Source organism: Pezoporus occidentalis, unplaced genomic scaffold (assembly GCF_034315485.1).
Source record: "Pezoporus occidentalis ecotype Australia unplaced genomic scaffold, CSIRO_AGI_Poc_V1 ctg213, whole genome shotgun sequence".
In the NCBI taxonomy this organism is placed as follows: domain Eukaryota; kingdom Metazoa; phylum Chordata; class Aves; order Psittaciformes; family Psittacidae; genus Pezoporus; species Pezoporus occidentalis.
In genome coordinates, this window is record NW_026913997.1 from 2971662 (window position 1) to 2988354 (window position 16693).

The 16693-nt window shown below is 40.9% G+C and overlaps 1 protein-coding gene and 1 long non-coding RNA gene across 6 annotated transcripts in view; one reads left to right on the forward strand and one right to left on the reverse strand.

Annotated features, from left to right (window-relative positions):
- PLEKHM3 (pleckstrin homology domain containing M3) overlaps positions 1-16693 on the forward strand; it is a 108302-nt gene that overhangs the window by 31480 nt on the left and 60129 nt on the right. For all 5 annotated transcript variants that reach the window (XR_009965069.1, XM_062619791.1, XM_062619789.1 and 2 more), the window contains one exon: positions 9164-9227. Coding sequence is in view for 4 of the 5 variants with exons in the window: in XM_062619791.1 (XP_062475775.1) it covers positions 9164-9227 (64 nt within the window). In the remaining variant the exon portion in view is untranslated. The remainder of the gene's footprint in view (positions 1-9163; positions 9228-16693) is intronic.
- On the reverse strand, positions 6973-9706 carry LOC134164239 (uncharacterized). Its single transcript, XR_009965070.1, has 2 exons — positions 8936-9706; positions 6973-7118 (listed from the first exon to the last, which is right to left on the reverse strand). It is a non-coding gene; the product is annotated as an uncharacterized LOC134164239 (long non-coding RNA).

Below are 16693 nucleotides of genomic sequence, written 5' to 3' on the forward strand. Positions count from 1 at the left end.
CTGGGGGAGAGAATCCAGTTATCTGTCCAGCTCTAAAAACATTCTTTTTCTGCTTGGTCTTCACCTTAGCATGTGAATGACTATTAATCACAAGAAAGTGAACACAGCATGTTGAAGACCTGTCAGACCCGTATAAACAGACTGAAACAAACTGTTAATATTGCTGTCTAGGGAGAACTAAAAACAGACTGATTAATTATATTGGCACCTTGCTGCCTTTGGGACACTGATAGAGCCTGCCTTATTAGGGAAAAGCAGATCACTCTAAGGTTTCTTTTATTAATACTATTTGCATTATCATCTTCTTTAAATCTATACCTCGCTCTTGAACCCAGATCACAAAATGAAGATGGCAATGAAGTTAAAAACTCTTGGTGTCCTCTGGGAAGACAAAACTGTTTACAGTGCTTACAAGGCACTTTTTTCTGAAGAATTCCAGATGGCTATAAACTAGGTTAGCTCAGGATCCAGTTGGCTTAAATGTGGAAATGTTATTTATAATGCTTGGTGTGCACAGATAGGTACTTTGGGAACTTTGAAACTTGGCATCTAGTAGAGAACTCAGGGCTGAACCATGTTGTGAACTTTGAAGAAGCAAGTGACTATATAGAAAGAAAGGAAGGAAAAAAAACAGAAGAAATCCTAAAAGTAGCTAGAAGGCTCACAATAAAAGTGGTAGTCTTCAGTTATAATGATTTATTCTCACCTATTGCTTCACCAGATTCTAAGCTTTTTTTATATTTGAAAGGGAAAAAAATAAGGAACTCGAACCTGGCTGGGAGGAGGAATCAGGCCCTCCACCAGTTGCATATCAGCAGTATTCCTCTGAGATTAGCCAGCTGAGACTCTCAGCCTGTTGCTGCGCTCCCTGTTTTACAAGGGATGTTGTTATGCCTAGTTTGCTGTGGCTGTCACTTTGGTATTGCAACAGACATAATTTGCCTCAAATGTCTTTACTCAACAAGTTCTTGCTTGTTTTGGTTGCCTTGCTTGTGTGGATGCTGTTCAGGCAGAAACTGCAAGACTGAAACCTTATGCCAACATAGAAATTAGTACAAGTGGAGTTGTACAGATCCCACCGCCATCACCTGCAGATTGTGGGATGATGAATGAATGGCACTGGCAAACAAGATAGAGTCAATAAATTTGATAGCTAAGAAAAAGCAAGAATTAATTAAGTCCATTAAATAATGATGTAGGTTATTCTGTGAAGCTATGCTTAATGATGCCAATTTTATTCTGCTTTTGCCCTCTTCCTTTTATCTCTAGACACAAGACAGACTAATAGCATGTCCATGTGCCACAGCCTCTTTTCCTCTGTTCTTGTCATGGTTGAAGGCTCTTCAGGTCAGAAGGATTTTTTCGGGGAAGTCTTCAGGCACCCCTGCATCTGCAGGGTGGGTTAACCCAGGTCAACCCTCAAGCTTCTCTGGGCACTCTGCTCTCTCAGCTGTACCCCTCAACTTGCAGTTCAGGCGTTGCTAGCCCAGGTATTTTAGACAGATGGCAGTGGCACAAGGTAAATGTTCTGCAATACATTCCTGTATACATTAGTGCTCGTTGCAGTCTTCTGAATGGTAGTGAGAAACCGTATGGGAAAATTTCCCTCTTGTTAGTACTCGTCTCTGTCTAATACCATTTGTCTGTCAGCTCCAAACCAGCAATACATCAGTTTCACCCTAGCAAAACTCCTGTGCTGGTTACATTACTTAGCATCTTACAGGACAAGCACATTTGAGCTTGCTGTTGCAGCAGGAGGTTAAAGGTATACCTCCAGTGCTGCAGACCTGTGCTCCTGACTGAGCCTGCCGGTCTGTCAGCATGATGTGAAACAAGCCCAAATTCAGTTATGCTGAACAATAGAGTCCTGTCACTTCCTACAGTGAGGCCTTAGACATATCACTTCTGACACAGGGGTAGATTACTTTCAAAATATTTGTGTGGCAATTGGGGAACCTGTCTAAACACGTCACAGGAATCCTGATTGATCTTATGCAATCACTATACCACCAAATACCTCACGTATGTGAAGCTGGAGCTATGTCATCTTTCAGGCTAAGGACAACAGAAGGTCATTAAGTCATGTCCCAACTGTCAAAGGAAACTCTTTTCTCCATTTTCTTTGCAATGGGTAGGCCATTTGGAAACTGGAAAATTGCGGAGCAGGAGAACAAAGACACATCTTGTGAAAGCAGTAGACTGCAAAAAGAAAGTTTGAGCAGGAAAGGAGCAGAAAGATTTGGTTTTCATAGCACTTAGGGCTCTGAGTTAATGGCGAAAACCAACAGAAGAAGAAAATTTGTTGCATGGGTGATTGGAAAGAGGGCAAGAGAGAAACTCATTCAAAGACAGTATCTGGGTATCCTGAGAAGATCCAATGTTAAGACCAAACAATACCCCAAAGTGCGAAAAGAGGAGAAAATAAATGCAGAGATGTGTGCATGAGCCATTTGTTGTTTTATATAGATCCTGCTTGCGGGTACTCATTGCAGTAGCTGATATAAAGCATTCCTGTTAATGGAGCTCTTACATACAAACCACATCTTCGCTTCACTTGTTGTGTCTTCATGAAGCAGTAACTGCATGCGGGGTCCTTGCAGGCTAACATCTTAAAAAGCAGAAAGCAGGTGGCTAAAACTGTAGAGGGTAAGGTTAGGTTGGACTTTGAGCTTTTGTTTGAACTAGGGGTAACAAACAGAGCTGGAGCAAGAAGACGTGTGCCAGAGCAGCCAGGGTAGGGGCAGTAGGTCCAAAGGAAGGTTAAAACACAAGCCAGTGTTCTACCATGGTAGGCAACCAGCTGAGGAGCATGCCAACAGTATACATAAGTTTTCCAGAGGACTGGATCTTGTAGTTCAGTCTAAGAGCACACCTGCACCTCTTTGTCAAATAGATCAGTAATATCTTTCAGAATGGTAATTTCTATTCACTTTTTGAGACTACATTTAAAAAAGAAGTTCCAATTAGATGTGGACGCCATATTGTGACGGTTTTATCCCTGTGTTTTTATATCAGAAATTCCAGCAGCAAAATACAAGTGTTCAGAAGTGCCTGACAAAAACAAAAAACATTTTCTTATTCTTCAGTGCAAGTTAACTGGGGATCTAAGCTATTTTGATTTCAGAATGAAATGCTATGCCTCTTGTTCTCTGCATCCTTTTAGTAACTGTGGTACTTGATTCCAAACTGGAGTTTGATCTGTAGTAGTTCTTGTCTTTCACGATGTTACTGTAACCTTGCTCAAGTAACCACAGAGGAGAGAGTCAGCATACTGCATTTTAGAGTTGAAAGTTTATATACTGGTTCAGGATTGCTGATGGATGATAAGGGTAACTGTTTTAAGATAGAGATGCTCATGGGGAATTTCATAACAGCATGGAACAATACCTAACATGCTTGCTAATAAATCTAACACTAGTCCACATCGTGGACTGTGGATACATAGGAATGTCTGCTCCCAGAATTAGAAGAGTTTTCATACCTCACGAATGTGAAATGATTCACAAATGCTTTTCTGGAATTAGAAAAAAATCATCAGTCTGGTGTAAGACCACAAGAATTAAATAACTAGTGTTTTGTTTTATTAATTTATTCTTACTTTTTGACTTTCAAATCACTGGGTTTCCCAGGGCCCCACTTCTCTAGATGACTTTTTTTTGCTGGGAAGTTAGGGTCCTTCTCTCCCAACACACTTCTGGGAGCTGAGATTTCCAAGGAAATGCAAAATCAAAAGCTGGAAAAAAATCCTACCTTTCCCCATCACCTCCAGTGCTGTTCTCTGTCATAAATTAACAGACTCCATGTCAAATGATTTCAAGGGATAAACCTAGCAATAGGTGTTATTTACCGTGCCATGTACCTTTGGGATAACTCACATATATTTGGGATAACTCTCATATATTTGGGATAACTGGCAATTCACTGATATCCCTCTATAGTTTTTAAATCGTATAGTAACCCTGAAAAATGCGAGCTCCTCTCAGTGAGGTTGGAGTGCGCACAGCTGCAGCTGTGGGTGGTGCCTACTGCTAGCACTTCAGAGGTCCTCTTGCCGCTTGTCTAGGGGATAAAAATAATATGGGAGCACTGGTAATCATCCTGGGCTTGCTTGTCAGCTACTTTAGTCTGTAGCATGGTGCACTGGCTTAAAAGTAAATTGGTGGTGGTGCAAGTTGCAGTGCCAGGGTATGACCCATGCTGACTGAGGAAGTGGACTCGGTACTCGGGGTGCTGTGCCAGCTGTGGGTGTAGCAGCTTCCTGCAGAAGAGGGGTGGAGAGGCTGCCTGAGTGTGGCTGCATTCTAGACTGGTGCATCTGCCTCTCCCGTGAGTCACAGCTCAGTCATACAGTTCTCAGCCTGGTCAAACAAGGCACTCCTGGCTGGCACGTGAAATCCCGGTGTCAGCTTCCCCTCTCCTCCCCCCTTCCTGTCCTAGGTTTCAACAGGCTTTTTGGTACAAAAGAGACGTGGTTGTGCCCACCTGCCAGCTAACTTGCTTTCTTTTGATTGCACTGTAGAAAGAAGAGTTGGCTCTGCTTATCACGTTTGTACTTCGGTTATAGTGTCAGGCTTGGGCAGATTAATTGGTTGTAGCTTTAGCAGAGCTGTCAGGGCATTTAACCCATTGAAGAAAAATTACCTAAGCTGATGATAAACAGGCTTTAAATGCAGAGCAATTACTTAGTGCTAACAAAGCACCATGACTACATACTTTGTCCAGATGCAAAAAGCAAAGTCTTATCAGTGGTTCTGTTTGCAGGAGGACACTAACAGATAACCTTTATTTGTGCAAATACTTACCTGACAAGATCATCCAAAAGGGAAGAGATGAAATTTCTGGTTCTGTCTTGCCTGAAGGTTATGCTTCAGATGACAAAGTATCAAACAAAAAGAATAGTAATCACAAAATAAGAATGCCCAATTCTCTCTTTTAGTTGATCTGAAAGCCTCCTACAGTGGGTTTCTGTCCTGCTTGTGTTGATTCCTTTGATTTCTAGCACATAACAATAAAGCAGTTTAGAGACCTTTAACCAGTAGGACTTTGGATTTCATTGTTAACAAGAACTGGCAAAGCTAGAGGGCTGGTTAGCATTGAACTTGGTTTGTTCATTGCAGGCTTAACCCTGATTGGTGGTCAGGGTTTACAGTGCAGCAACCTTGTGACTCACAACTGTTCTGTTTTGCATTGATGGTGAAACTGGTCCGGGAGTTTCCAAACTGTGAAAGCTTACGAGGTGCTTTTAGTGGGATGTGCACTTGATACCATTTGCCTCTCAAGGGTCACAGGTCACATTCTGAAGCAGCAGAGGATTGAGTTTTTATTGTGATGAATCTTAACATATTGTGCTTGACCTCTGTCTAGCTCACTCCATTTTTTCTGTGTTAAGATTTGACTGAAAGGACACTGTTTGTTGAATGCTTTCAGTTGACCAACTTCTGAAAAAATCCAGTTAGTTATAGCACATCGATCAAAAGATTTACAAAACTGACATCTTTTATTTTCCTTTTGAATAATTTACCAGAGATTTCCCATTTGGGGTTTGTAAAGGACCTTTATGTCAAAGGAAAAATAGCATGCAAGCACATGCTTTGGTGGTTTTGGTTCAAGGCCTTATATTAACACAAGAATGCTCAAAGCTACATCTCATGCAGAAAGCAAATACTTACTTTCTAGTGAAATGTTGCTAAGTGCATTTGTCTTGGCCTACTCTATGGTCTCTGACAGATTTTTAGACATGAATGTGATTTTAGGTTCATTTGGATGCCATGTAGTGCTTTGTCTGGATGCTAATGCAACGGCATGGTGTTTGTGTGAGCCCCATCTTGCCTGCTGTACTTTACTGACTTTGGATTCCTTCAACCAGTTTCAGTTGCAATTGACAGAGGGATGGAGGTGGTAGAGACATTATGTTCCTACTTGGTACATGAGGGGAAGTGTCTGGGTCAAAAACCAAGAGGCTCTGGATTAGTCTTGTGTGCCCCCTCCTGAAAAAGATTTTGTATAAGCTATCACCTCGTTAGGTTCAGAGAACCTCTGTGGACAAGCAAGCTGCTGGACATCAGTCATTTTCTTGCTCACTGGACTATTTGGTCTGTGTGGACTTCCTGTCCCAACTGATTTGCTTGCATTTTATGATGAGTTCCTCTGAAAATGCCTCTTGAGTTGATATTCTGGTGTTTCTTATTTTCTTGTTCCCCACCCACTAAAGGCTGACAAAACTGTCAATAAACATTCATTTCTGGGAGGTGTCGTCACAACTTACATTCAGGTAGCTGTTGAGTTTCCAAATGGGACTAACAGAAGTTTTCTTGGAAGAGGTCTTAATTGCAGATGTGCAGCACAACAAGATGTGGTTTTGAAATAGCTGCTCAGCTCGCCACAGGTGTGGTGACCATGCATAATTTGTATTTTAAATGACAGGGTCTGAGCTGCCTACTTCTAGGTGATTTCAGTGATTTCCCACTCCTGAAGCTGTGTACTCTTCACCTTTGGAGATGTGGGTACCATATAGGATTGGACCATATAGAAGCTGGTCCAGTGCCTTCATAACACGTTTTGTGAATGCTGTTGTACATGCAAGCTCTGACTGCTCAGCTGTTTTTCTGTGGCCCACCACAACCAGATTGGGATTTTGTGAGTCAATAGGACTGCAAATCTGAAGCTGGACCAGCCTTACTTACTGAGGGGTTCTTAATGCCTCAGTTTGCATAGCAATTTCCATTGCACTCCTTTCAGAATGAGTGCTGGATATATGCATGTACAGATGTGTCTTGCATAAGACTGGGAGGGCAGTGCCTACTTCTTTTCCTGGAAATAGATTTGGGAGGAATGTTGGATGCTGGTGCTGCAGAGCTGCTGCTGCAGGCTCATGTATCTCAGGGAGGGGGACAGGTACGGGGAGAGGATGACTGTCACCAGGGCCCATGCTGGCTGAGCCCCCCCTGACAAAGGAAGTCCCTTGATCATGAGTTTGCTTTTCATCTGCACACTTTTTATTAGGGGTTCGAAGTTGCAGGAAATAAAATGCAGTCCTTGAAGGCGGCAGGGGAACGTGATGTTAGTCATCGATATCGGTCGTTGACAGTTTCTGCCTTATGGGCTATTCAGGCTATTTCCTGAAAAAGGAAATCTTTCATTAGCTAATTATTTTCTTTAGCAGTGCTGTAAGGGCATCAGCAAATAATAGTTCCTGGCAAAGCTACCGCACCATTTAGTGTCTGCTTGTGTGATCAGAGGAGAATGATGGGGAAATTTTAATGACAAATTCTGTCAGAGCTGAAAAATACTAATGGCTTCAAAATGCTGTTCAGAGTTGACTCCTTAGCAATCAATTTTAATAAATCTCCTATGTGCAAGTGAGAAATCTAGATGTCATATGTTATCTGATATCTAGATTGTGACTGTTTTCTAGTGGTCTTTGGCACCGTGCCAAATGTATTATGAAGGTGTGATGCAGCAGAGCCACTGAAGCACGTTCACCTGTAATAGGAGCAATTGTATAGCCTGCAGAACTAAAAAGGGAAAATGCAGTATCCCAGTGAGACTGCAGCTGAGAATTAGGTGGGTAGAGCAGACATGCTTGCAGAGCCAGAAGGAGCAAGGGCACAGTCCTGCTCCAGAAGAGTGCCGTAAGATTGGTGGTGCCCAGTTGTCAGTGCCTTGCTTGCAGGACTCTTCCCCTCCCACCCCAATAAAGCTTAGATTTTTATCAAAAGTATGAAAGGAGTATGAGGCTTTGTACCACTCACCTTGACAGCGTGAAAAGTCCTAGTCCCTCTAAGACAGCTTTGAAAGCAGCAGTTTAAGATAGTTATTTAAGACAACTAAGAATAGAATGAACTGAGGTGCTTTCGTTATTTCTTAGATTCAGTGCTCTGCCAAAGGTCGCGGTTGGTACTGTTATCCCTGTTGATCTGTGTTTTAGCTAATTATGTTGTCACAGCTTCTAAAACGTCTTTTTTGAGTTCCTGTGTACTTTCTCAGTAGGATCATGGCATGGTCATGTAGGCCTTTCAAGTATCTGGTTTTTTGGACATGTCCAGTGGTTTTTCTGTTCACTGCCATTCAGTTCTGCCATTACAAACTTGTCTTTGTCAGAGCTTTGTTCATGTATTTAATAATATCAAAAATTTTGTTTTCTGTATTGCTTTAAAACCACATGGTTGTAATGCAGGAGCTGAGTTCACTGTTTATTCTCTAAGCAGCATGTAGTGTAAAGTAGTTGCACCTCTTGAGATACTCGGTTGATTTTTTGCAAGAGTGGTGTGATTCTCTGCTCCTGTGTTACATTTGTTATGACTGGAAAATAAAGCTCTTTGACTGGTTGGTTGTGTGTGCACACAAAGGTAGACATTTCAGCTAGATGCACTCTTCCTGACATCTTTATGGCAGATCCATAGGTTTTCTTAAACTTTTCTTGCTAATATCCACTTACTTTTACAAGGTCTATTTTTCTCCGTAATGTTGCTTTAATCCAGTTTTTCATCTTACTGTAAGTCACTTTAATTAGGAAGTATCTTCTCTGATCAGGTTTCTGTAATTTAGCTTTACTGAACAGGTCTGTCAATTGATAATCAGTGGTCTTGCCTGAAACCTTGGTTTATATAAGGAAAATATGCCTTTCTCAAGTAAGTCATTATAAAGTCTATACCAATATGTTTATTTCTGTATGCAAAAAGGAATTTATACCAATCAACTTGATGTTGGAAGAACAGTATCTGCATGGCATTTTTCCCAATATAATTATTTCAGTTACAAGACCGTAAATCACAGCTTTCTGGGAGACCAGCAATCTTGTACTAAAACCCGTAAGAAATACTACAGATATGTAGTTTGGGTTATTTAGTTTTGTTACTGGGTTAATTGTTTAAAGAAACACATCTGTGCTCAGGGTGAGCTTTCTGTGGCTGTAAATGTCGTGGTACCCACTTACCTGACAGTTGAAGAATGACACTGGCACAGCATTCATTCTTCTTGTGGAATTGCTGTGCCCATGAGGAATGCTGTAAAAGTAGCTGGTGTTTACAGGATGACATAATTCCAGTTTTTGACAAGCTTTGTCTCTCTAGCATTATTGTTCTGCAGTCTTTTGGTGAGGAGAGGAAATCTTTGAGTTTCATGGTCAAAAAGGTGTGACACATCCATTTTTCTCTTTTTCCAGGATTTTTCCCAGAGAGTATCTTCTCCAGCAAATCCATCTTTATTCTCTCGCAGACCTTCAGCAAGTAAGTTTCTTCAACTAGTTCTACCTGCTACACATCAAACCTGTTCTCATCTTCAGTGCTAATTGTACATTCCCTCTTCTAGCTAATCGTAGCATAAATAGCTTTACTTCCAAGCTATCTCTGTGATTAATAGTTTAAGATAAAATGAATTAGTGAGGCATTGGTTAGGGATGAGAGGCAAAAGCTTAGAGGGTCAGTGTTGAAATGGAGCTGGAAAGAGGCTGTGAAAGAAAACTGTAGTCTGTAAAAGGAACTTTGCTGTGAGGTTTTTCATCTGATCAGTGAAGGCCCATCTAAGGTTCAGCCTACAGGTAACAAGAACAGTTTATTTCTTTGTTTGAAAGAATAGTTGTTCAGGGATGGATGAGTTTGTACAGTCCCTAACACAGCAAGCTTATTTATAAAGTCTGCTAGGCATTACCATGACAGATGAAGAAAAAAAAAAAATAAAAATCCCAAACCACAAAAACCTCAGCAAGGCTGCTGCTACACAGAGGTAAGCCATGCAGTGTTACTGTGACAGATGCGGCCACAAAAGAGGTAACGTGCCAGCAAAATGTGTCTTTGCATTGATATTGATTGAACTAAGCGGACACCTTTGCAGTACATCGGCCTAAAGAGCAGAATTTCATTACCTTCCAGATTAAAGAAGAAGAATTTGGCAAAAAAAAAAAGCTGAAAAAAAGAGGAATAGGGAATCTAGGGTGAATGTGCTGCAGCGCTCAGATGCAAAATGGGAAAAGTGATGAGGCAAGATGTGATAGCTGACCCGAGCACATCTGTGTTCAGACTCTAATGCCGTTGCCGGTGATATGTAAACACGTTATTTAAAGCTTCTTCCACTGATACTTCCCTTGTTTAGTGGTGCCTTTTCTGCAGGATAATGGATAGCACAGTCAGTTCTGGATGGTCAGGTGACTCATTTAAGTTAAGGTAGTTGAGATGTCCCTCAGAGCTGGAGACTACAGAACTGCAGGAAACGTGGCTTTTGTTGGCTGGTGAAGTCACGGGGTAGAAATGATTCTATACATAAAATAAAAAGGCAGTCATCTGAGCTCTAAAACTGTTTCCACATCTTTGCAGCATGTTCTGCTATCTCATCTTTAATAATCAAGCCGTGAAAAAGCAAGCTACTTAACTCCAGAGCTGCAGTCCCCCTGGTGGGTCTATCTATTAGCCCCCAGTGCTTTGTAAGCTGCTTAATCAGTTCCTAACATTGGTAGTAGATATTTTAGAAGCAATCAGCAGCTTATCAAGCACCCTCTGGGAAGGAGGGAGGGTAGAAGTCACAATTCATCCATTGATTTAGCAATTCCCTTTAGCATGTTTCTTTGTGTTTCTGTTTGCAAGACACCTTCTCTTCCCCTGAGGGCCCCAGCCCCAAACTTATCATGTTTAGAGGCAATATAATTTGATTACCATTTCTGCTGGGGTGAGTTAAATTGCATTTACCTTTTAATCTAGCTATATCCTTGTCAGCCTGGAGAGGGTTTTCCACATTTCAGAGGCTCCAAGTTTGAAATTCGATTGCCTGTTTTTGTCAAAGTGGAACTAGAGTGGAAAAAGGAGGAGGGCTCCACTGAGAAAATTAATCCAACAGCCGGAGGAACACTAATACCCTTACAGCCCGTGACTCCTCCCTGGTTTGTCTCTTACAACTGCTTTCTCCCAGTTGCTCATCATTTTCTACTGACCTGCAATTTGGGTGTTTTTTTTTAATCCTAAAAGTTTCTCCTCCTTTTAATTCCTCTGCTGCCTATTTTTTCATATCCATGGACTGCTTTCGCACTGTATCCTGCTGTCATGTAGATTGCATGTGTTTGGGGAATTAACTAAAAGGTTTATTAAAGATTAATGGAAAGATAAGGCATGGTGAGTAAATTAGAAAAGCAGAGAGGGGTAATCTGCAGATGTAAGCAACCTTTACCCTGGTTAGTCGCAGCTCAGTTCTGATTTGTTTCCTAGCCAAGTTCTCTGTGGAGATCCTAGAAAACATGGGTCATTTCTTCCCAAGCAGCTGAGATTCAAAAATGTAGTATGAGGGTCTGTTCTTAGGGACAAAAAAAAAGTTGAAATGTCTTTTGGCCAGTAGCTGAAGCAGCAGATAATACTATTCCAAAATTAAATTTAATCTAAACCTCTTTCCAAGCTTAACAGAGCTTCATGCCTAGACCCTGTGGATACGGCAGGTATATACTTGAGCTTTCTGATGGTCTGGGGATGGCTGTCACTTGAATCCATTTAGATAGGGCTCTGCTGGGGGAGACTTTAACTATGAGGTTAAAAGCAGAGTGGAAAAAATTGAAACAAATTTAATTAAATCTTTAACTTTGGGAACTCACCAAATCCTGGTGAGGCAATGGTTTTGCTAGTGCTTTATTCAGTAATAAATGCCTGTAGTGCAGATGTGAGTAGGCTTGACCTTTAACTAAAGAGACAGTGAGTGAAGGTCTTTATTTGCATGTACATGTTTATTTAAAGTGAACAAAAACACATGCATGTACCCCAGCAAGGTCTCACTGCAGACCAGGGCCCCAGGGACTGCATTAAAGTTTACAGCAAGTCTATCTATGGGCATTCCCATGAGGTACATATTCTTAGAATCCCCTTGTCGTCCTTGTTGTGGGAGGTGTTAACAGACGAGATAATGAATTAGGTGCATTCAGATGTAACAAGCAGAATCTCAAAGTGTGACAGCTTGCCTATTCTGCCCCATTGGCTACGCTTGCTTTCCTTTCCAACTCTCCCTGGCGTCATCTGCCCAGAGAGAAATCTGCCCTGCGTTGCCTATAGCACCACTGCATCTCTGTTAGCCAGTTTTTGAAGGCTATTCCAATCAATTAAAGCCCTAAAGAGGGAGACTTGCAGTTGTTAGGAAGCAGGTATTTACTCCTGAAATTGCTGGTTTTAGTAGGCACAGTATAGGGCAGCTTCACCTGAAAACTACTAGAGGTATAACTGTTCTCTGCTGACATGACTAATGGACATGTATCACTGGTTATGTGTATGTGTGGACACAGTTTATGCAAGCTGGTGTTCAAAACTATCCATTCATTTTGTGTAACTGTGGGGCTGCTTTTGTTGAAGCTTAACAGTACTCACACTGTTAAACATTGGTTTGGACAGAAGCTGACTCAGACAAGACTATACATTTCTTAGGAACAATAAGTCTTGCTACTTCTACTAGATTCCACATAAATGGGAGCTGTTAAAGTAAAAGGCTTGAAATAGCTGTTGTTCAAAATTGAGGTGCTTAATCCACACAGGTAACTAATATCTTGCCTATTTTTTATGTTAAATAGCAAGACATACAAGTGTACAAAGTTTATTGCAGGGATGGTCTTTACTGCAGAAACACTCAATCATGGCAGTTATTTCATCCTGGCTGTACTGGCCCCAGAAGGTATTAAAAAGAATCCATGTCATGTCAAAAATGACTGGATGTCAAGGATGGAAATCATGACCAAGATAGGAGATTTAAGAAGACAATTATTTGAAGATTTGTTTACATGGCAACACTAAAGGAAGAAAAACGAAGTGACAAAATATGGGGATTTAAAATGATGAGTTCAGTTACACTGAATCACTGTGTAAATACTGTTATTCAAAATATAAGTGGCTTTCATTTGGTTTATCTTCATTTACTTTGGAAGCAAAGTGAGCTGAATTATATTAAGAGTATTTTTATTCTGAATGTGTCTGTCCATACAGGGATTTAATGTGATATAATTTATCCATTTTAACATTGTAGATAAACTAATCTGTTAACATTTAATTAAAACATCCATTTACTTCAGATCAACTTCCCTGACTATGTACCTGTAGGTGAACCTACAAACAATGTGAAGAACAATGGAGATAAAGGATGAACAGGAGAGCCCTATTCTCACAGTAATATAGCACAAGTGATACGGTGAATATGAGCTATGCATAAAAATCCTTAATAGAAATGTGTCTTTGCAGAGCACACAGTGAGCAGGAGGAACTTAATGTCACAGTAATATTACTGAGGCCACGAGTTTATCATCTTTGAAAGGATTAAGTATCCATAATGAGAATATCCACAGTTACAGTACGTCAGATAAAAAGATGATGAGGGTTCAGAATAGACATATTATTTACTGAGGGGATTAGGAAGATGACTTCCCTATTGACAGACGGATCAATGATTTCATCTTCCTCTGACGTAAATAGTACTGATTACAGCATCCGATAGCGTTTTGGACTACGTGAACAGTTGGTCTAACAGAAGCATTGCAATATGAAAATCTCGATGTTTCTGTTCAAGATTTTGTGCAAACAAGGTTCCCTAAGAAAAATTTGGGGAATAAAAGTGAACTTCAATGAAACGTTAGTTCAACTTAATTTGAGCCTAGTATATTGTTACATCAGGATTAGGAAGCATTAGAAAAACAAAGAAATTGTTAGGTCTTGTTTGGATTTCCAGACTTTTAACCCATGCTGTACTTCCATCACATCTCCTTTTCCAGTGGCAAATTTGAGTCCTCTCTGTATTTTCCTAGACTGAGATGGAGGAGGAAATGGAAAATGCTTTTGTATGTGTAAAACTGAATGGTTATTTAGACAAGTTGTTTCACAAGTCCCAACAATAGCAAAGACTGCAAGGACATGTGGAATTTTGTTTTCTTTTTTTTCAGAAGTAAAACTTGTGTTCTGATCACTCAGTGCTCATACAATTACTGAGAAATGTTCATCTTAGGTTACCAGCAGTTCCTTTTTATTCAAGCATAAAAAGCATGGGATGTGGCATCTAGCCCACATGCCTGCACTGGTGAAAGCTAGTATGTGTATGTATATTGCTTGACAAAACTGGGTTTATATACTGGGCTGATATACTCTGGGCTTGCTCTAGTTTTAGAAGTGTTACTGGAATAGGTGCATGACAAACATTGCCCACCCTACCTCTTAATGGATGTAGCCATACCAGTAAATGCATTAGTGCAAACTTGTTATATCAATGAGAAAGTCTTTTGCTGTCATTTCTTTCATTCAGTGATTCAATATAAGCTGTGTCAGCTTAGAGTTTTATTTACCAAAGAAGTTTACCCATGTAGCTGTACCAGCAGATCCTTTTAAGTTCAGGCAAGCCCTTTTTTGCTTGCGGGGTAGGAGGTGGCAAATGAGAAGGACAATTAGGTTTTTGGCAGGCTTGGCAGTGCTGAGATGGCTGAAGATTTGTCTGTCACAGTTCTCTGTGAGAGTTTACTGAGCTCAACAAGGGCAGCAAAATGCCAAGCATGTCAGTGCCATAGCTGCCACAGCTCAGAGCTCAGCACCATAGTGAAAACACTGATTTACATCCCTAGCCTCCCAGCCATGTGTGATGGCGATGCAAGTCCTGCAGTGCATTACTACCAGTCAGCTGACCACGGGTTGGAAGATGTTGCTCCAGAGTAGAGCTGGTTTAAAACAGCAGTGGGTTTTCACTGGCATGTCAGGTACAGCCCCAGCTCTTAAATATTTGGTAGGAGGTAGGTAGAAACAGATGGTTCTGTGAGGAGGTGAGAGCTGTACATATTGTTAATTTGTACCAGTGGAACAATTCTCATCCTAAGAGCAGGGACTCTTCCCTACTCTGCTGCAGACTTTCTGTGACATACAAGACAGACAATTTTTAATGGGTATAAGGTAAAATGGGTCCCACTTTACTATGTGTATGTTTAAAACAGGCATCCTGAGCACACCAAAGTTCAAAAGAGGGAAATCAGCACTTTGGAGGGCTAGTTTGTCTGACTTATATTAAATATATTGTACAACTTAAATACGTGAAGATTTTGAGTCACTTAGATAATTCTGTACTTGAACTATGTGAACATGCATCTTGGACCATAACAACCTGATGCTAATAGCCATCTTTATGTCCTTTGTTTGCGATCTGTGCCTGTATGACTGTAGTAAGTGTATTAGCAGAATATGAAAATAGTCCTAGGATGGGAAAACCACACATAAATATTGAAAGGTCTGATAGCAAAAGAGCAATTAAACAGCTTGTGTACTTTCCTCAGGCTATGGCTCCTTTATCACTCATTTCTGTTGTCACTCCCTGGAGTTTGCTAGCAATGAGCTGCCTTTCAGCAGAACAGGAAACTTCAGGTTAGCTGATATTCCAGGTGTGTGTATAATTCCCTGAAGTGCTGACAGCTCTGCTTACGATTAGTGGTAATGGCAGTGATCTTACTGGTGTTGCCTTTTTACAGCAGCTCAGCTGGGGAAGGGAGCTGCTGTCATTCAGAAAGGCTCATGGTCAGGTGGAGAGCATGGCAGTGCCAGCCAGGCTCATGGGTGAAGAGCTGGCCAGGAGCATTTTGGCAAGTGACAAGTTAATCTGACTTAGGTACGTGAAAGTCTTGAAGGAGCAGAGTGTGGAGATGTAGCAAGATTGTTAATAAGATATTTTTAATAGCAGAACTGGCTTTTGCCCTGATTGAAATTAAAGTTTTCAACAGGGCTTATTAAAATACGTGTGTGCTTTTCCATGTGAATATGTAATCTAGGCCTCTAGGGTTTAGTGTGGCTTTTCAGAATGAAGCTGTTTAAAACAACCGGCAGTGGTGCCAGTGGCTCACAGGAGTTTGAGTTGCACTCTTCAGAGATATTTTAATGTTTTCAGCCTTGGAAGAGGCAGTAGCAATATAAGCTGCCCCTTTTCTAGTCCGTAGTGCTAACCAGGGTTCTTCTGTTCTTTGGGGTTTTTGCTGTGCAGAATGAAGGTCCCAGTACTGGAGATCAGGGTTAGTAGCGTGAAAGATTGGCCTCTGATCTCATTGCCATACTCCACACAGACATATCTCAAAAGAATAACATGTCAGGAAAACCAGTTTCCCAAGAAAACAAAATAGTGTGTCAGCCCTACCTGCTTGAATAAGAGAAGCAAAGCTTTTTTAGATGTTTTTTAAATATACTTCGCATTCACAGAGGGTTTTTTCAGAGTAACCCTAGCGCTTGATGTGTTGCTTTCTTGTTCTAAAGTCCTTCAGAGGACTCCACCTTAAAATGCCCTTATCCAGCCCTGTGCAAAGCAAAAGTTTCTAATGTTGTGATATCAGTCATGAAATAAGATCTTACTCAGTGGGCATGTAGAGTCAGTTAATAGTTCTGCATGCAATTGCCTGCTTTATCTTAAGGAAAAAAAAATTCCAAAGCATGTATGTACTCTCTGCCTGAATGCGTATTTGCGTGCTTGTGTATTTGGAGTCATGTATGTTTTTAAGCTAAGGAAAGTGCTTTCTGTTCTCTACCAGCCAGATTCCTGGTACTCTTTCAACCTTGTTTGATTAAAGTAGCCTTTAACCTTTACTTGAATACCTGCTTCTTAAAACAACCTATAATTCATCCCTGCAACAAGATTAGGAGAACTTGGGGTGTGACAAAATTGACATGTAGCTGCCTGGAAACCTTGGGGGAAGGAGAATGGAGGAAAGGTGATTGAAAGACAGTGAGTGTGA